Source organism: Stenella coeruleoalba (assembly GCF_951394435.1).
Source record: "Stenella coeruleoalba genome assembly, chromosome: 1".
NCBI classification, from domain to species: domain Eukaryota; kingdom Metazoa; phylum Chordata; class Mammalia; order Artiodactyla; family Delphinidae; genus Stenella; species Stenella coeruleoalba.
The window spans coordinates 162230838-162252070 of NC_137169.1; the positions used below are offsets into that span (position 1 = coordinate 162230838).

Here is a 21233-nt window from a genome sequence, read left to right on the forward strand (position 1 = left end):
GTAGTTTTATTAACAGTAATGGGACTCTGACAAAAGAACTGTGTCCCCTTCCTGACCTAGTATTGCTTTCTTTTGGCAGGCTTCCCAGCTCTGTGCCCAGCAGCCCGTCCAGAGTGAGCTGGTACAGAGATGCCAACAACTACAATCTCGCTTATCCACCCTGAAGATTGAGAACGAAGAGGTGAGACTCAGAACCACCCTCTGAGTTTCCCTGTCAAACCTCTTGCTGCTGCCCGTCTGGGAGCAGGTGGACGGAGCCATGCAGAGAATGTCCGGGCTGCTGCAAACATTTCGTAGCCAAATGTAGGCTTGGATTTTCCCCTTCTGCTACATCCTGCCCTTGAACTCCAGGAAGTTGCTCTTGCATTGCCAAAGGTTGAGCTCTATTTTGAGCTTTTGCAAAATGCTTTTTCCCCCCCTTTGCACATTTAATCAAAATGGCACTTGGCAGCTGTGTGAACAATATTGTGTCTCTGAAACCACCCCCTCATGCCTGGCTTTTTCCAGCATTTTCAAACAAACAGAGGCCTTTGACTTTGACACTTCAAATATCTCCATCCTCTTAGAAAAGGGTGACTTTCTTCTGGGCCCAACGTATTGGCTTTCAACAACCAGTTAAAAGGGCAGTATGATTAATTATCAGCTCCTTTCTTTTGAGCTCATGTGACTTCTCACCTGGCATGTCAGTAAGTCTGACTTTCCCCGGTAAGATCAGGAAAGCCTGGGGATGGGTCACTTAGTTTGCACATGGGCAAACAGGTTCATTCATTTGTTGAAGGTCGGGAAACAGAACCTGGGGCATTGTGGGACCAGCCCCATCATACATTTTTAAACAGCTCTTTGTATGATGGGGTTGGTTTGGATTTGTTTCATCCTCTCTCCCTTAGCACGTCCAGCATAACGAAGAGCTAATCTTTTTTTTAATTTTTTTTTTTTTTTTTTTGCGATACACGGGCCTCTCACCGTTGTGGCCTCTCCCGCTGCAGAGAACAGGCTCCAGATGCGCAGGCTCAGCGGCCATGGCTCACGGGCCCAGCCGCTCCGCGGCATGTGGGATCCTCCTGGACCGGGGCACGAACCCGTGTCCCCTGCATCGGCAGGCGGACCCTCAACCACTGCACCACCAGGGAAGCCCACGAAGAGCTAATCTTAAATTTAAAAAGAACATTAAATAGCTGGGTCAAGCATGTAGCGTGAAGGGAGTAGTGGTTTTAGGTCCTCACTGGAGAGAGTAGGGTCCGTGTGATATTTATCACTCACTTAGCACCGTCCAATGGGAAGCAGACCTGCACCCTCTGACAGTCCCCTCCCTCCTTCCTCAGCCCACTTCTCTCCCACTTCTCCAAGCTTCTCCATCACCTCTTGTTTTGCAGCCTGCCCCTCATGCATTATGTTGGTCCTTATCATGGCAGGTAAAGAAGACAATGGAGGCCACTCTGCAGACCATCCAGGACATTGTGACCGTCGAGGATTTTGATGTGTCCGATTGCTTCCAGTACAGCAACTCTATGGAATCCGTCAAGTCCACCGTCTCAGAAACCTTCATGAGCAAACCCAGCATTGCCAAGAGGAGAGCCAACCAGCAAGAGACAGAGCAGTTCTATTTCACGGTGAGGGGGTTCAGTGGCCTTTAAAGATCATCTTTAGGCACTGCAGCACACACAGGCCATTTGGATCCCAGCGTCCTTGTCAAGTGTCTGCAGGATATCTTATCCAGTGTCTTGCAGGATATCAAGTCTTTGAATATCTTGACTTGGATCTGGGCGTGTTCAGAGACCACCCCTACACTTAAAGACACAAATATACACAAGTTGTATATCTAACAGGGACCCCCCCAAGAGAAAGGATGGCCCCAAGTACACTACCAAGAATATTTTCTTTTTGAAGACTTTTTTAACCAGCTAGTAAGCTTTTGTTTGAAAGTTTCCTTCTCATCCCTAGGGGTCGTGAAAGGGGGACTGCATCTCTTGGTTCTTGAGAACTACGTCGAAATATTTTGGCTAACACATGTCTTGTTTTTAAAGTCCATAATCTTTCCTAGTTGATATGATATGATATTAGTTTATAATTTAAAGTGGGAAATTATTTTTCATAATTATGGCTAAAATTCAAAGGGACAGGTAATGTGTAGCATTGTTGGTTTGCATAGAATTCTAAAACATTATATTTTGTTATTCATGCATCTCCCAGTCCTCTTTTAGACAGATGAACCCAATTTTTTTTAAGTAGTGTTAACAGTCCTTTGGAAGGTTGCTGGCTGGTCTTTGGTGCTACTTTTTAATAATTAAGTTATTTTGAGCTTGCCAAGTAGGATTTATTGCCTGAACTAAAATGTATTTCCTAATCTTCTGACGACTAAGAAGAAATTAAGTTTGCAGATGTGAGAGGAAATATAGCCAGTGAATATGCATACTGATTCTGAATGAGAGGAATTAACTTGTTTTTCAGTCAAGAAACACAATCTGCATGTAGTAAATTGAATTTTTCCTCCAACTGGAAACATTTGTTTAATTCTTCTTTGAACACTGCCCTTTCTCCATTAAGAACACTAGTGATTTGCTATCTCCTTCAAAGAAGAAATCTGTTTTTTCATGTAATTAAGCTCAGAATTCTTCAAAAAAATTTTTTTTAAGTCCTGGAGAAGACTGTTGAGAGGGAGTGATTTAACAGTATTATTCTTTTAAAATAACTTTTTTTTTTCTTGTAATACAAAACAAAACATGCTTATTATATAGAATCTGGAAGTAAAAAGAAACTAAAAATCAGCCATAATCCCAATAACCTAGAAATAATAGTGTTAGAATATATTCTCTTCCAGGCTTTTTTCTATGCATGCACACAGATGTGAGCATATATTTATAATTTTATTATAAAAAATGGGATACTGCTGTACATATTGTTTTATAATCTGCTTTCATTTAACAGATGATTAATATTTTCCTAAGTCATTTAATTATAACGTTCTTTAATACATTTATGAGTAAAATACTAAAATCTATACAGAGAAAGAATGGAATGACATTTTGGCTCATTCATTCATTTTTGTGAAATACATAGCACATTGCCTGTTTTGTAGTGAGTGCTCAAAATTGCTGAAAATTTATTATCTCCATCATCACTATTAATTTATTCATTGAATATTATTAAATTGTTTATTGATCATTTATTAAGGATCTACTATGTACCAGACACTGTGCTATATAACCTGGGAATGCTAAGAATATAAAATGAAGAGGAGAATGATGGAATTAGGCCTATGAAGGGAAAACTTTCTTTTTTACTGAGTGTAAACAATTACAATACAATTACAATAGGTTGATTTGGGTAATTAAAAAAAATAAATGTAAAAAATGTTAAGTGCATACATGCACATGTGCATGAACGGCAATCAGGATAAATGGAGTTAGGGAAATATTACATACAAAGTAATTTCTGTGCTGATCAGGCAATGAGTGAATCAAGAGGAGGAAGGCATTCGTTGAGGCAAGAGCAGCATGTGCAAAAGCATGAAGGCATGAAAAACCTGGGACAGACATGAAGAAAACTTCCTGTCTATAGTGAGGGCTACGTACCTCCCCAAGCTTCTTTATCTCAGGAGGTTGCTAAATACTCGAGAGGCTTTTGGGATTGTCTGGCTGGTCTGTCTGGACTGCTTAGATATAACGCTACTTAAATGACCCAATCTTGTTACATTGCAGAGCAAGATTAAATAAGAATTTTGGACATAAAAATCTGTATTTAAGACTGTCAGAAATTACTTTTTGGCTTTAAGCGAAGCTATAACATTTGTATTCAAAATTGACCTTTAGTAAGAGCAGGAATGACCATATTCCAACTGGTGACCTCCCAAATCCCACCCATCCTTTCACCTCTGTCTGAATACACTGATGTCCTCTAACTCACTTCCTGTCTTTTGTGGCCATAATGCTACTGATCACAATTGTGTGCAAATTTCCTTGGCTAACAGGAAGTTTCTTTTGTCTGGGCTTGTCTAGTAACAGATTTACAAGAGAGTTCATCATTTTTGTGATTGGTGTTTGGAACGCGTCAGATAGTTCATGATAAAAAGACTTTTGGGAGGTGGCAAAATGGACATTCAAGAAAAGGGGGCGTGCATGTTCCCCAGGACAGCTGCAGGTGCTTGCGGAACCCTACAAAGCCAACACAACTGCAGATGTGCTTTTCTTAGTCTTTTGTCTCCACAAACGTTGCCCATGTGTTTCCCTGTGCCCTTCAAAGACATCAGAGTAGCACGTCCTAGAAGTTGCCTTCTTTTGGAAGATTGGGAAGAGGTCCCTTGTCATGGCTTTCTCTCCTGGTAGTGTGCCTAGTGACCCAGAGGGCTGCTAGGAAAGCTTTCTGACCACTCTCGGCTGTCATCAGATTCATCTGCCCAGATGACATCTATTGGAAATTTGAAGCATGACCTACAAAGGTCAGTCGTTTGCAAGAGTCCCAGGAAAATAATCATGGAATTTTAAAGCTTGAAGTGTTTTTAAAAAATCATCTAACCAAACCTTCTCATTTGAAAGATTTTTTTTAAAAAAAAACTGAAAAAACAAACAAAAAATCCAAAAAGTATGGGTAGCTTGTTTAAAGTCCTCAGCAAGAGCTGAAACCAGAACTCTGATCTTCTGGTCTCTGGTCTCAGGACACAGGCCTTCTCTATGCCCTGCTGAGGAAGCTGAGGTGAGGGGAAGGCTCAGGAACAGCTCAGCTTTCTGCCCTTCTTTGCTCTAAGTGAGAAGACATTTTCTGACCTCCTTGGCTTTATATCACTTGTCTTCTCCAACAAACAATCCAGCACTGTCTACCTTTTTCCCATTGCCTTTTTTATTTTAAGTGTTAAAAAAGATGCAAAGATTTCAAAAGAGAATACAGAAAAATGTCAAGCCTCTACCCATCCCCAACTCCCACTTCCCCTCCCCTCTGACAGTGATTGAAACCAGTTTCTTCTGTGTCCTTCCAGAGGTATTCTGTGTGGAGACAACCACTGATGTACCCTTTAATATAATATTATTACATTAGAAATGTAAGGAAATAAAATAAATAGAAATACAAATAGAAGTATACCATCCATACTGTTCTTCACTTTGCTTCTTTCACTTAATTTATTTGGGGTATTATCTTCACATTAGTCCAAAAGATCTGCCTCCTTTTGTAATGGCTGCAAGAACATCATTGTATGGATGGATGTTCCATCATTTATTTAACCAATTCCCTGCTCATAGGCAGTAATGCTCACTGTTTTTAGCCAAATGCTGTCAAACCCTTATAGGTATTTCCTTGTATGGGGTTTGGAGTATGGGGTTCTTGAATGGGGGATGAAATGGTGGAAGGAGGGCTTATAGCTGATAAAATAACAAAGCTAAACTGCCTGAATTCGGGAGGACAGATTCGGGTAAGGTAAGAGGTTGGAGAGGAGCCAGTTCTTTGGCCATTGAATGGACAGTGCTCTAAGGCTGCTAGACTTGGTGAGGTCCAAGAGCTTTTCTTATCTTGGTATTCTCCAAGAATAAACAGATACTTGATAAATGTGTGCTAAGCAGGTACAAATGCATGAATGCCCCTGCCCTGTCAATTAAAGTGGGGAGATATGCTCCTGTTGAAATGTTTGCTCTATTATGTATTCTGTCTGACAGCTGTTTCCTGCTTTAAAAATTGACGGGGAGGGGGGGAAGTGTCAGCGTGCTTGGTTGGTGGGGAAGCAGCCACAGCAATGACATCTGTGTATCTCTGTGCACGGGGCTGGCTAGGCATAGCTCACTCCTCCCACCCACCCCACCTTCTGGCAGCAGTGAATACTTATGGCCTTGGGTTCACAGATTAAATTCAAGACCTAGGCAAGGTCCGTGAGTTTTACACCACCATGGAAAGAATGTATTTAAAGAGAAGAGGTATTTTAAAATTAAATTTGAAAACCATTCTTGTGCCTCAAACTTTTTTTTTTTTTCAGGCCAGAAACCTGCTTTGATTGAGCTTTCTTAAGTATTAGCACAAAGCAAAGAAGTTTAGAGAAGGACTGTTTTTTGGTTGAGCATGTGATTCTGTATAAGGAACACTTCTGAGCACCTGCTAGTTGCCAGTCCTCGTGTTAACAATCACAGTCATGCTTGTTATCTTATTTCATGTTTAACACCCTTGTGAAAAAAGATATTATCCCCATTTTTCAGATGGGGAAACTAAGATTCTGGGAGTTAAGTGACTTGCCCAAGGTTGGAAGAGTTAGTAAGTGGTAGGACTAGAATATACCAACTCAGACTTCTCCGTTTTACTGCAACTGAAATGTCTGTCAGGGAGGGCAGGCTCAGAAAGAAAAATTATTATACTAATCCTTTTCAATAAATAAAACTCATTACTGACAATTAATACCCAATTAGGAATTATTTAGAAAGAAATCAGTGAGATCGTAAAAACTGAATTTAAGGTTTACAATGGCACAACCCAAAACCACCCAATAGACTCCTGCCTCCCTTCCTACTTTTGGAAAAAATTCTCAGTTTTGATAATATTGCGTGTAAAATGGAGTAGGGGCATATGGGGGTGTGGCAGTCAGACTGTGTTTTAGGAATTTGATTTCATTTTGGTGATCTGGAATAGACCATGATCCATTCCTTTTTCCTCCACTGAGGAAAACTCCAGGTAATCACTTTACCTTTAGGTGTTTCTGGAGAGGAGCACGGTACAGGGAGTGGAATGAAAGAAAATTAATTACCTAATATTGGGACATGGTTTAAATAAGGAAAGTGACCCTTATTGCCCAAGGAAGGATTTTGAGATTACACATGAACAGTTCTTTTCCTAGCCCCCTGGCCTCCAGAAATCATTGAAAAGCTACCTATTCCTCCCTTGTCGTCAGCTGTCTCAGCTCCCTGTGCTGTGTGTCTGGACAGCAGCAGCTGAAGCCTTCTAACTAAGCTCCTCCCAGGAAAGCCCAGGTTGCTTCTCCCAGTTTACCTCTCATAGAGATGAGCGTGGATTTATGGGCGGGACAGGGAAGTGATAAATGACATGCCTGCGAATAGGATGCTTTTACCTTCCCGTACCCGGGCTTACCTAGACGGAAAACTTCCAACCACTGTTTCCACTATTAGGCAGGCAGGTCATACCTTGACACAGTTTTTGATCCTTCAGGATTTAGTGGAACCCGAAATGTTAATTCATCATACCTCTTTATCAGATTGTTATTTATTTTAATGGTTCACTGAGTGACAGCCAGAGTTAACTAGTGAACTGTGAACATGAATGAAAAAGATGATTTCCAGAATCACAAGTATACACGAGTGAGAGGAAGGAATTTGCATCCATCTCCTTTCAGAATTTTGGCTGTTTTCTGAGCACTCTGGTCTTGTTTTAAGGGTTATAGTGTGTCTGGGTGAATTTTCCCTCATTGGGACACCTTTAGAGTCTCCTTGGGATAACCTTCCAAAGAGGGGGCTCTCGCAGTTCAGATGTTATCAGTGGATGTCTCCTGAAGGTGTTTCGCCTCTGGGCCCTGAAGTACTGTTCCGAGCCTCACAGTTAGGCATTGGTTGGGGATTAAGATGTCACCCAGGGAAGACTGACAGCAGGTGAGCTGGCAGCTGGAGCAGATGGGATGGGGAAGGTGACAACAGAGCCTATTTTCATGCAGGTGTTCTCATGCAAAAGCACAAAGGAGCAGAGGGAACAGGTCGTGAGGAGAGCAGCAGAAATGGTTTGTCATAGGGCTTGTTTTTTGTTTGTCTTCTATTTAATTCAGAGAGTAGGGGCATACTTGGAGGCGTGGTATGTAACTGCTGAGGAAGGTTCTATCCAGAGGAGAGTGAGACTGTTCATTTATTTACTCATTTTCACATATTTATTGAGTGTCTACTATCTTCTGGGCACAGTACTAAGCATCAGGGATACAAAGAGTAGTGAATGCCACAGTCTCTGACCATAGAGAGGATACCATTTAGAGGGAAAGACATAGGAGCAGCAAAGCCTCCATGACAGGGCTGGGTGAAAAGTGCTGTCAGAGATTTGCGAAGCTCCACACAGGAGCATCTGGGTGAACAACGGAGGGCCTCCAAAGGCCTGGATCCAGGATCCACCGCCGCTTACTGGCTTGTGTCGATCAGCAATGCCCCCTTCCCCTTCTCATCCCCTTCCCCTTCTCATCCGTAATCAGGAAATAATATGTCTCCCCTATGTGCTGTACAGAGTTATTGTGAGAGTCAAATACATGCTAAAGTACTCTAAAAATTCTTAAATTGCTACACATATGTAAAGAATCAATACTATGAAGTTTTGTTCTGCTTCTCTCCTTCTGCTCTGTACCATAATGGATCAAGCACGTTATCATAACGATTAAAAGCACACAGTGTATTGTCAAACTGCATATGTGGATACTGGTTCCACCACTCACTAATCGTTTGACCTAGAGCCACTTATTGAATCTCTCCAAATCTCAGTACCTTCATCCATAAAATGGGGATAATGATAATCATAGTTCATAGAGTTGTCTTGGAGATTTAATGAATTGTCCAGGGAAACATAGTCTCTCACTGAGCAGACAAGGGTTGAGAGAGGTCAAATCACAAAGTACAGCACAGCAATCATATTTTGACTGTTAGAGCAGATGGGATCGCATTTCCATAAACCTCATCTTGCGTTTGGAACCGCCAGTATGTGTGTATACAGGTGGAGGGTGGCAGCCCCTGTCTCTGTGTGCTCAGAAATCCCAAGCTTTCCACAAAGACTCTGCACAAGAGAGGAGGAAGCGATTGAAATGATGAAAATATGGCTCAGACAGAGATGCGCTGAATGCTGTGCTTGGTGCTTGCAGCCCAGGCAGGGGCTGAACCTTGACATTGCTCCTGGGGTGAAGGAATGCACCCTGGGAGGGGCCGGGCAGGGCTGGATGTCAGTGGAGGTGATGAGCCGCAGGTGTGTATCCTTCACACCAAGAAGGCGGGGCTCAGTGAGTCCCTCCACGCCCTGCTTTTCTTCCAAGGAGCTGAAAGAGATGGATGAGGGGCCCGAGGAGATAGCTTCTTATGGTGGCTGACGCGGAGCTCCCAGGAAGACATAGAGCAGGATACTAATCCACCAGGAAAATCAGCAGATGCTCACATGCTCAGGACCTTAAAAAAATAAAAAATTGACCCGGTGGAAATTGGGTCAGAAACCAAAAGCCCTCTTAGAAAGGGAATTGTACAGCTGAGCGTCTGTGATTTTTCTTTTTTTTTTCCCCTTCGGGACTGATTGTTCTTTATCCTCCTCCCTTACAGAAAATGAAGGAGTACCTGGAGGGCAGGAACCTCATCACCAAGCTACAAGCCAAGCACGACCTTCTCCAGAAAACCCTGGGAGAGAGTGAGTGTGGGCTCTGCTGGAGATTTGGCAGTGAGGGAAGGCCGAGCCCTGGGCCCAAGTGCTGAGCACACGCCTCCATCCTCAGTCTGGTTGTATGAGTGCATTGCTTTTCCTCGCTCGTTTGATGTGGAAGCACACGCCCCAAATGACCGCTTGAGTAATGGGGAAGGGCCAATGCTTAATGAAGCACTAATGTGCATCATCTATTTGTTTAAAAGGAACATGCCTGCTCTCCACCCAGCCCCAGTCCTGCGCCTCCTCTGCCACTACTGAGGCCAAGGAGCTGGTGGGTTCTTTACTGTCCAGACACTTTGGGAAAACTCTCAGCTCCTCTTGTAGCAGGACCGAGGCTGAAGCAAGAAGGTGGGGAGCTGTGAGGTGAGCTACACAGCTGCTCTGAGGAGAAAAGAGGAGAGGATTCTCAAGGGCAGGGTTGATGGGCAGACTGCAGCTGTCTGTAGCTTCAAGGTGGGGCAGAGGTTTTCTTCTGCTTTGAAGGGTCCTGGTGCTAAGAGGCAGCCCTCTCCCTGCTTTGGCCAGGCTGAAGCTGTGGTGCTCAATCGACTATCTGGTCTCATAGGATGATTTTAACCAGACCCTGGAAAGTAGCAAGGCAGAGGACTGGACTGGCACTCTGGACTTTCTCTCCTCAGCTGTCAAACAGAAGGCAGGGGTTGAAAGAGAAGCTTCCCTGGGGTTTTTGGCACCTTGCCCAGGTCTCCTGCCCAGCTCTCAGCATCCTATGATTAATGGGATTCCCAAGTTGGGGACACCTCTGAAGGCCCTGCCCCTCCTCCCTCCCCCACTGATCTCCTCACTTAAAGATAGGGAGGGGGAGGCTACTGGTGTTCTAACACCAGTGAAAGGCAAAACCTGCACCCACAGAGGTCTAACATTCTCAAATAAATTCTTCAGACCAACTGCAGAATCTAGGGAAGTATACAGCACTCACTGGCTCAATGGCCCCAGAAATCAGAGCCTCCTACCCGCCCTTCTTACCCTGTTCTCCTGCCCTGAACGATTCCCCCAGATGATTAATTCTTTTATCTCTAATGTCTTTGATCTTGTGATTTTTAAGGCATTTTCTTTTATGTGAAGAAAGCCTGTTAAGTAACTTCTGTTGTCTTCCCTCCGCAACACCCAGGGGACTCGGGCTGAACAGGTCTAGGCATTGAGATCCAAAGTTTGCTTATAGAAAATCTTTACTCTTGAGTTATCAGATTGCTCCGTGGGGAATCGGAGGAAGAAAAGCCCAGAACTATTTGAAGCAAGTTATAACTGTGATTTCTTTTTGCCAGGATAATCTAAGCATGACCCATAAGTGAGATGGGGAACAGGGCGGGAGAGAGAGAGAGAGAGAGAGAGAGAGAGAGAGAGAGAGAGGGAGAGGGAGTGTGTGTGTGTGTGTGTGTGTGTGTGTGTTTGCAACACACATACATGCACCAAGTGTGCTGCTATGAAGGGGTGAAGGTTGGTGACTGTTCATCAGTGCTGCAAATTGCCTTCATCTAAAGATGACAAGTTCTAGCAATAATGAAAAATATGTCTTCCTGTGTGCAAGTCATCATGTCCCTGCCTTCTGTATGTATTTGTCACTAACGCAAGAGCCCCTTGTTTCTTGCCACAGAGGGATAATTGATGTGTATGAATATTCCAGAATGGAAATGGGACAGATGTTAGAAATAATGGCTCTGAATAATATTTTTGCAGATGAAAGCTGAGCCTTTGGTAAGAGAGGCTGTTGGGGTGGGGGAGGTGTTGCTCAAGATGAGCTGAACTGTAATCAACAATTAGCAACCTTTAAAGGCAAGAAAAAGCCCTGCCCTCCCCCCCTCCCCCCTCCCCCCCCCCCCAACCTCGGCCCTTAGAGTCGCCTTTCCAGGCAACTGGATGAGGAGCTTGGGAGCCAATCTCTCCTTCCCCGGCTCAGCGCCTGCTTACCCTTTCCCTGGTTTATCTAATACGGTCTAATACAGACCAAGCTGGGTTAACTGTGGACCCAAAAAAAGCAACACAGATTACATAATGGCCCAAGTGCACATGCATATTTTTAAAAAACATAAGAATACTTCAGATGAGCATTAAGATTTTCAATTCCATTTTTTAAGACTGTGTATGATCCATCCAGCTTAGTATTAGGGCCCACTGTTGGGTTGAGAACCACAGTCTAAAAGCAGTAGCAGCATTTTAAATATTTTTCCCTTGTCATTTCAGCCCAGTGTAATGGAAGTGAGAATTTAGTATGAATCTAAAACGAGAATTTCGATGTATGCTTCCTCCTCTCCCCAAATAACTATTCCTTCCTTCTTCCCCTTCCACCCTGAACTGTGTGTGTGTGTGTGTGTGTGTGTGTGTGTGTGTGTGTGTGTGTTCACAGCCTGAAGGGCAAGCAGGTTCATCCCTCCCTCCCCACCACACACACACCCAGCACACATAGAAGAGAAGCTGAATTTCATCTCTGGGAAAGTTTCTAATAATTTGTTCTCTAAGATATGCTCTGCCTTGCTATTTTCCCCCCGCATCCACCCGTTTTCCCACTGGGAAGCAGAGTTGGCAATCCTAAGGTTTCAGGATACCAGCAGCCCTGGGCTGGGAACAAGCATCAGAAACGAGGCCCAGAAAGAGGACCTGGGTGCTCTCTTCTTTTTTGCCTGGAAAGCTAGTCACACGTGATCCTCGGGGCTCCCTGGGGAGCCGGGCAGACAGTCATTCCTGGGAGCAAGTCTCCCCCTTTCACCCCGTCTGCTTCAACATGTGCTTTTTGCCTTTGTCTTTCCAACAGGTCAGCGGACAGATTGCAGTCTGGCCAGGTAGGTGTGGCCTGAGACAGCCCTGGGAAGGGATGAAGAGAGGCCGGAGGGGTAGAGCCATCCCAACCTGGGAAAGAGCCAAGGAGTTGAGTTGTAGAAGTGTTGGATGACTTTGCAAAGGGGTAGCCTAGGGCAGGGGTGGCTTCCATCCCTTTACCTTGCTGACCCAATCTGGCCTCAAATGGAAATGGGATTTGCCGAGCAGAATTAAGTGAAGAGAGTTACCGTTTGCCAAAATAGTCCCAGAGACCCCCCCAAAACCACTGCGTTGCACGGAAAAGAAATGTTCGACGCTGGAGGATCCTGGTAACCTAACCTTAGCTTTTAGACTTCAACATGTGGGTTTTGGGAGGTCTCTGACCTAGAGAACGAGGATCAGAAGATAGCATTTGACCTGAAATTTTTTTTATACGTGGAAAAGATGACAGCCTCTAATTAGCGAGTGTCGCTTAATAATGAAATATTACATTGCATTGCTTGCCAACAGCATTGGTAGACATCCTCGCCTGATGTACAAGTATGCAGCCCTCCCAATCTTTCCCCACCTTCCCCGCCCTCCCCCACCCCAGCCAAATATTTTCCCTCTCAGTCACGGAGCTGCTATGAGAAAACTCGTGAGTTGGCGGCGAGCAAGGCATTCATTCAGCCGAGGGTTCTCAGATGCCTAAAAATGTGCTGATTTAACTGGGGAAAGAGCTTTAACGGGCCGGACTCCTTAGAGACCCTGCGTTAGCCCATTATATAAACCACGTATATCTGGCGACACACACACACAATAGTCATGAGGCCATTTACAATTATAGGCTCATTACTTAAAAATAGCTTCATTTGGCTTTCATCGTTTTGTCATTGTGGATCACAATAAAGATCCCATTAATATACTAGTCTTGTTGACTGGAGGGAACCAGGATAATGGAATTCTGTAGAATATACCTTCCTGGTGCTAAAGTCTTAGTGTAATTTCACCTAAAGTGCCATAAATGCAGAAGGCTCTATGGAGGTGAAAAGAGCTGAGCTGAATTCCCTTATGCTGTGTTATTCACCGTGTGACCTTGGGCTGCTCTTTTCCCTCTCTGAACTCCAGTTTCCTCATCCATAAGACAAGATAGAGAGGGACTTCCCTGGCAGTCCAGTGGTTAAGACTCCATGCTTCCACTGGAGGGGGCATGAGTTCAGTCGCTGTGAGGGGAACTAAGATCCCACAAGCTGTGCAACGTGGCCAAAAAAAAGACAAGACAGAGCAATCACCTAGATCCAAGGAGCTCTAGGATTCCAAAGAGGTTCTTAAGAAGAGCCTAGTGGAAGTGGCAGAAGGTGCCCAGCAGCTGGGCTCTGGTCCCTACCTCCTTCCCTCACTCAAAGAGACATCACTGCTCTCCTTGCTTGGGTATTATTGTCTGAGTCAGATTCCCTTGGAGAAAAAGCTTCCAAGGCTAAACACAGCTTGAAAAGCATTGACCTATGGAATTGCCAAGGTTCCTTCCAGTCTGGACACTCTACTGTCTAAATTCCGGGAAAATCGCTCCTTATCTTTTCCCTAAGGATTTATTTCCAAGAGAAAGAAAACCATAGCTTCGTTTGGTGTTTACTAGTGTCTCCTTGCAAATGGAGAAATCTTCCTGTTGTCTGACCTATATATATTTTACTGCAAATTGAACCAATTCCCTCCTATTCTACTTTTGAATGGTGGCAGACATTAAAACCAGAGACCTCTAAGCTTTTGTGAAAAGCGCTTTATTGGGCTTCATTTGGAAGGTAACTTATCAAGTCTCTTAGCCACTTCTGGGACTGAGCTGATTAATGTGGTTTGTTTCATTAACTACCTCACAGATTGTTTTTAATCTCATTTTCTCTTTTCCCTCCCTGTTGCTGGATTCAACCACAGGCGTAGCTCAACTGTGAGGAAACAGGTAAGGGCCCAGCAAGAGGCAGGCTTGTCTGGCGTGAAATGGTTAGATCCCAGATATTTATGGAACTCCAGTGTGGATGGGACAGACACTTTTCTGACTTCATGCTTACATTTGGAATGTACCATTTAGTCATAGTATGTTTAATATTACGGCAACTTCATCAAATTAGTGAGGGGGGCAGGGACTCGTTCCTCTCCTCTCTAGTCATTTATGCTCTTACATGCTAGTGGTCTGGTTTGACTGTGGCGGACTGTGCCAGAACTATCTTTGGTGCTACTTCTCTAGGAGACCGTGAAAGAGGCCTCACACTTCATACATGGATACCAATATGACAGTAACTCACAGCATCTAATCACCTAGACCAAGTTTGCAGGTTTTTGTTTGTTTCTGGTGGCATGGTCATCTTAGATGTATTTCTAAGACATACTAAAAATGTAAAGATAAGTCTGGTCTAGGAATGATAAGCAAGAGACATTGAGCTCTGCAATTATGTGCATTATCTTCAGAGTTGTATTCAAATCTGACACTGAGCTGTAAGCAACCAGCTCTCATGACCCACCTTAGGAGGGATCTTAGCTCGGCATGGGCAGTCCACATCAGTGGATAATCTAAACAGCACTTATGCTTGTTTAAAAAAAATTAATTGATGGGTTTTTTTCTTTTTTTTTTTGCAGTTGCAAATTGGACTTCCTAATTATACTTTATGGCAAATACTAAAATGGTTTTGTATCCCCTAAGCTCATACCAGCTATGCAGCAGGCAGTTAGCAGAGAGGGGGTGGAGAGAGCTCAGAAATGTCTTTGTGTCTACTCAGGGGAAAGCTGATCCAGCCTTTAAAAAATCATTTTGGGTAATTCACAGTGGCTGTAGCCGCAGGGAGTTAATGGAATGGAGAGGGCACATGGTTTCTGCGATGGTGGTAGCCCCTGCAGGGTCTTCAGCTGATCTCACTCCTTCAGCTGGCTGGGCAGTCCAGCTGGGGAAATTGATAACATAGCCCGCACTTGTCTTAGCTTTGCTGTCACTAATTTTTTTCCCTTCTCTATTTTGGATCTTCTTTTAATGAGAACACCATCAGATGCAATTACACATTTTTTAAATTATAAAGATGTCATTGCAGTTCTCTTTCCTCTATTCCTCTTCTTTGTTTCTGCTTCCCCTTTCTTTCATAATTTCAGTTAAAACTAGAGAGGAACGGTGTGCCTCCCCGGGATCATTTATTACATTTAAAATTAATAGGTGGATATCTTAAAGAGGGAGCAATGTTTTTTATCCCACCCCCCTTCGAAAATAAGAACAGGATTGACCTTGAAGTTTGTTCCTTTCAGTTCCTGGGCTGAAATTGAGCCTCCTACATATAGATGGAGCCTGGGTGCGACCACTCTGGCTGCAGGAGTGCCAAAGGCCACGGTTTGGCAGGTGATCTGTGTCCCTGGTTGGGCTCATAATCAGAAAAGAACTGCTCCCATCTGGTTTTCATCCTGCTGTGCCTAGGCAGTTGCAAGCAAAGCATATTTGCCAGGTGCTAGATTTGTGTAAGAGTTCCAGCATGCACCAGAAACCCCAATCAAGTAAAGACCTTATTTTCATTCACTTTTTTTCCAGCAGCTCAGATCTAATGGTGGATCAGTGAAGAGTTTTTCTAAGATAGTCAGAAAGGTAAATAGTGAGTAATTTGGAAGAGGAGTAATCACGTATACATAACCAGGAAATAAAATTTGTTTGGTTGTTTATGGCAAATCAGCCAAACAAGAGGAAGAGCTGTGTAACTTTTGCTTTTGAGTCTACCCAATGCGTTCCAATCATTTTTGACCCTAGCAAAGCCTAGGTTCAGACCATCTGACTGTCCTTCAAAAAGAGATGCCTCAACTGCTGCTTCCAAGCATTGCCTGCTCCCGTCAAGCCCAGAATTTTCTCATTCCTATTACTTCCGTATCTTCTTTGCTGGCCCATCTTTCTCTGTTCCTCGAAATGTAAGCATTTCCCCAAGGCTTGGTCCTCTTTTGACTTCCCTCCATATTCTTTCCCTTGTCACTTGCGTTGCCTTGGATGATTCTGTCTCTTTTCTCTCCTTCCCAAAGCGTCCACTTGTTCTGTAACGTTGTCGTTCTGAGTCTTTGGATCTAACTCCTAACTGATGGGCGGGACGTTGATGCTCAAGAGTTGCGGTGGCAACTCCTACCCTCAGCATCCATCTCCTCACCTTCCCACCACGTTTTCGGTTCCTTAGCACCTCCCCTTACTTCTCGACTCTTATGGAGACCCTCTATTCTTCACAATCCCTGAAGCCCCACATCTTATCTTTGATGCCTCTGTTTTCCTTATTACCCACATCTAATCAGGGGTCAAGACTTGTATTTTCTCCCTGGTGAAAACGTAAACCTAACAAATGTAACAAAGATCAGTACCTGGCAAAAATCCTAACTCTCTCATGTGTGAGAAATTCTGCCAAACAATGGCATATTTAGACATTATCTAGCCACCTTCTTGATTGCTTTCCGCTGCAAATCACTGGACCCCTGCTGTACTATCTCTTCCAAGTTATGTCTGCTACTTTTCTCCCTCCACTTTTGGTTTAAAGTTCCTTTAATCTGATTGAATGGGGATTTGACTCGATCGTCCTTCAAGGGCCCTTCCAACCCTGGGGTTAAATGACCAAAAATATTATGAACAAAAGAATTAAACTGACATGGATTCTAACACTGGAGGAGGGAAGGAGAGAGGAAGAAAGGGAGAGACAGACACTGAATAAGAACACACATAGACACTGCTCGGTCAGTTGTATGCAAGATCTATGGTGAAGTGAGGGTCTTCACCAGGGCATGTCCTGGGGAAATGGATTCACTCGGAGCTCAGAAACATTACAAGGAGAGAGTCAGAGCCCTCATGAAACATTACAAGGAGAGAGTCAGAGCCCTCATGACTTTTTGTCCTTGTAATGTCCTTTGTCCTTTGTTTTCACTGGACTCTGACTTAAGCTCCACTGGAGCATTGGGGACTAGGAAAATACTCCTCTGCAGTAGGACAGGTCATCTCTGGCCCACTCTTGTCTGCCACAGATTATCCTCTGGGCCACTTCTGGTAACCATGAACATGCAGGTTAATGTCTTTGATGCTTTACTTTCTGCAACCCTGCATGCTTCCCTTTAGCTATCATTGATATTCCTTTTACCACAAGTTGAGGCAGAATTTTGCACTCACGTAACTTATTGAAACCATAACCTGTGAGCTTCCCAACCTGCTTCCCTCTGGGTCTTAGGACCAGAAAAACTTTACAAACCCTCATATCACTGTCCTCATTATCACTGCTACTACTGTTTGTAAATGAAAAGTATAATAACAATGTTTGTAAACATAAAAAAACCTCCAAAAAATTAAGTTTGGGGTTTTTTTTTATAGTGGAACCCAGTTTCTTCATTAATGTAAGGAAGAGCTGAAAAAGATTCTTCCTCTGAGACCAGCCTAGACTGACTGGTAGAATTTACTGATGGCAACAAGAAGGCAGACACTGGCTACTGAAGCTGGAGAGCTGGAGGAAGCAGACGGGTCTGGGGGTCATGAGACGAGCATTTGGGTCTCTGAGACCCTCCTGACTCCAGCTGCACTTTGGTACACAGTACGTCCTCTGGCAGCATCCTGGCTTTCCAGCAAGCTCAGGAGCTGGAGGCCACGCCAGCTCTTCTCTCAGCCTGGCATCTTCATGGGACCCAGCTGCTTCCCTATTAGTGGCCAAACCGCCAGCTACAGTTGAAAATTTAGAGCCGGGGGAGAGGCACAAACCAACCTGTGAAATGAGCAGAAGCCACAGGACCCATCCTACTGGAGAGCCCAGTCTCTGTCCTGAACATCTAAAGCCCTTTCTAACTAGGACTAAGGTCACTCTGCCTGGTCCCTTCCTTCCCTGTAACTGAGTGGTTGTGCGTTTAGATGCACTAGAAAACCCTACTGGTTTTCAGTAATATTTGGTATTCACACCTGACTATGTTTGCCAAGCTCCTAGGACGCAGTATGGGTGGCAGTGAGATGCTCAGTCTCAGGGGGAGACTGCCTGGTTTTGAATCCTGGCTCTTCTACTTAGCAGCTGGGTCACCATAAGCAGCTATTTCACCTTGCTAAGCCTTCATTTCCTCACTTGTCAAATGAGGATAATAATAATACACATCCCATAGGGTTGTTACCAGGACCAATCCATCTAAAGCACTTAATATATGACCCAACACCTCTATAAATTCTTTTGTAAATGGTAAGCAGTGTGTTCATGTGCCAATAGGAACTGTTACTCTCCTCACCACCAATCCCCCTCCCCAGTTAGTACATACCAAATTAAGGCCAAAAGAAGTTAAATAAATGGCAGGATTGTAGAGCAAAAATGGCAGAGCAAAGATTGATATCTGGGAGGCCTGCTGCTTAAGTTAGTACCAATTAGTTTCCACTATTTCCAAGAGTTAGGTTTTTTTCTTTCTTGCCTTTTATGCCAAACAAACCCCCTCTCTGCTGCTCCCATTGATTCATTCTGCTACCTTCCACTGATATTAATTGAGCACCTGCTATGTGAGAGCATCATGGCCAGAGATGGACACCAAGAATTAACATAGGATCTGCCCTGTGGAACTCGAGCTCCAATGGTGACAAATGCAAACAAATATGCATACCCACACAATTAAGTCACAGTCAGGCTGTGAAGGCCAAGTACAAGGTGCTGAGACCCCGTAGACAGGGGTTCTGATCTCATCTGGGGAGTCTGGGAAAGCATCCCTGGGGGTGGGGGTCCAGGGTGAGGGGAGCATTCCAGCAGCTCACGCAAAGCCATGAGCAAAGGAGGACTTACTGAGGAGCAGAAGGAGACAAAACTGGAGGCTAAGACAGGACCCCAGACACGCAAGGCTGCGTACAGAAAGTAACGAGGAGTCCTTGAAAGAGTTTAGCCTGGAGAGTAAACGATGGAATGTGCACTTTTAAAGATCACCTAACCAATATGAGGGAAGAAAAAAACTGGTTTGGAGGACGACAGGGATGGGAATGGAGATACTGGTGGATTGGACTGGGTTGGTGGCAGTAGAGATGGAGAGAAATAAATGGATTTAGAAGGCAAACTTGACAGAATATATGTATGTATTGATTGATTGTATGGCTGCGGCGGGGGGGAGACCGTGGGATAAAAATGATCAGTTTCATATAGGACGCACTGAATTTAAGACGTTGGTATGAGGCATTCCAAGTAGATGGTTGTGCATGTGCTTTAGAGCGTGGAGGCCAGGCTGGATGCTTCTTGTGGACCAGCCACTGATCCAGCTGAGACAAGTTCCACGTGGTTTTGGCTCATTTTCTCTGACCCTGGGCTGTCTCTCTTTGAAGATTCTAATGTTGTGTTTCTTTGGCTTTTTAGGATTCCAGCCAGGCAATTCCTTTGGTGGTAGAAAGCTGTATCCGGTTTATCAGCAGACACGGTAAGCAGGATTACAGCCTTGCCCATATTTGTGCAAGAACTGGGAAGAACTTCCAGGAATTCTTTATAGAGTAAGAATAGAGATTGACTTCCCATCCTGACATTCTCCAAAGAGGAATAAAATCTTATTTGTTCACATAATGTTTGCTACCTCAGAATGGCCACACCTAGACATTGAGAGAAAAATATCATGTATTTTTGACCCCCAGGTGCCTGAGCCACTTGCCACACTCCCTTTTCTAGCTTAGAGTGAGTTTTTTGTTTGTTTGTTTGTTTGTCTTTTGCGGTACACGGGCCTCTCGCTGTTGTGGCCTCTCCTGTTGCGGAGCACAGGCTCCAGACGCGCAGGCTTAGCAGCCATGGCTCACGGGCCCAGCTGCTCCGCAGCATGTGGGATCTTCCCGGACCGCAGGCGGACTCTCAACCACTGCGCCACCAGGGAAGCCCACAGAGTGTGTTTTAAATTATAGCTGTTATGTGAGTAAGTCTAGCTGGTCCAGTGTGGTGACGCTAGTTTCACCATTACTCACCGTCTTTGCCCATGTTGGTATCTCCCACTGCATAGCCTGGACCTTTGTTGTCACATTGGCTTTCTGCAGCAGACTGCTTTGAAAACAAGCTCCTTTTACAATATTGCATTGACTCCTGGTAATATTCAGTTTTTGTTCTGGTTTGGTCTCACTGTTTAGGGCATCTCCAGAGCTCAGTTGGTAGCTACTCTTAAGGTTGTAGCCAACATTTGAGAGTCTGGCAGGGCTGGCTCCTTCTCAACTAAGTCACGCTGTCTTCTGCTTGGATGACGCTGAATCTCATAAATCCATTCCTCACCAGCTCCTAGGCTGGTTGAACAGAATTTAGGGAAAGAGGTGTATTGAGTCTTCCAAGTGTAAGAGTGTTTAGAAAACACAGATATCTGAGTAAGCACCATGAAGATTTCTAGGAACTGGGCATCAGAAATTGTTCTTAGATGTTATCCTGCCTAGTTATAAGAAAAGTGACAGAATGACCTTCTTGGCGCTAAGGAGGTATGTAGATGATCACTGGTCTCAATTCAGAAGCAGCCGTTCTCTCCCTTCCTCCTTCCTCCCAATAAACTGGGGCATTGCTTGGGTTTATTTTTGGAATAATAATTGCATTAGCATGTTTACAACTTATGCCATTCCAATCAGCTACAAATTTTTCATTGTATCTCCATCCACCAGAAGTAACAGCATTGTACAGCACTATTGAACAGTCAGTAAATATTTATCAAGCCCCTGATCGGTGCTGAGCACCATGCATTGCCAAATAGGAAAACAAAAACAGGGGTAACCCTGTCTTTACCTGGTTTTAAGACGCAGTTGGGAGAAAATAAATAAGCAAGTAAAAAGTTAAATAAAAAGAGATAAGCTATAGTAATTCGGAATAGCAGTATAAGAAATTTCACAAGATGGTAATGATTAATAGTCAAGCAGTTGGCAAAGATAAGTCCAAACTGAGTTCAGGGGAGGAAGAATTATCTGTGCCTAAAGGACAATAGGAACAAGAGAGTCTGAACTCGGATTCTCTCATCCATACATTCTGTTCATTCATTCATTCAGCAAGCACACATCTTCCTATGATAGGGTTATATCCCGATCAACCCATCGTAAGTTGAAAATATCTAAAGTCAAAAATGCATTTCATACACCTAACCTGCAAGTCTTATACACAAACATGTATAGCTTAGCCTAGCCTACCTTAAACGTG

At 44.0% G+C, this 21233-nt stretch overlaps 1 protein-coding gene across 4 annotated transcripts in view; it reads left to right on the forward strand.

Moving 5' to 3' along the window:
• SRGAP2 (SLIT-ROBO Rho GTPase activating protein 2) overlaps positions 1-21233 on the forward strand; it is a 238064-nt gene that overhangs the window by 181276 nt on the left and 35555 nt on the right. For all 4 annotated transcript variants that reach the window (XM_079929684.1, XM_079929686.1, XM_079929685.1 and 1 more), the window contains exons 9-14: positions 80-181; positions 1413-1610; positions 9255-9339; positions 12122-12149; positions 14035-14059; positions 19446-19506. In XM_079929684.1, coding sequence (XP_079785810.1) covers positions 80-181; positions 1413-1610; positions 9255-9339; positions 12122-12149; positions 14035-14059; positions 19446-19506 — 499 coding nt within the window. The remainder of the gene's footprint in view (positions 1-79; positions 182-1412; positions 1611-9254; positions 9340-12121; positions 12150-14034; positions 14060-19445; positions 19507-21233) is intronic.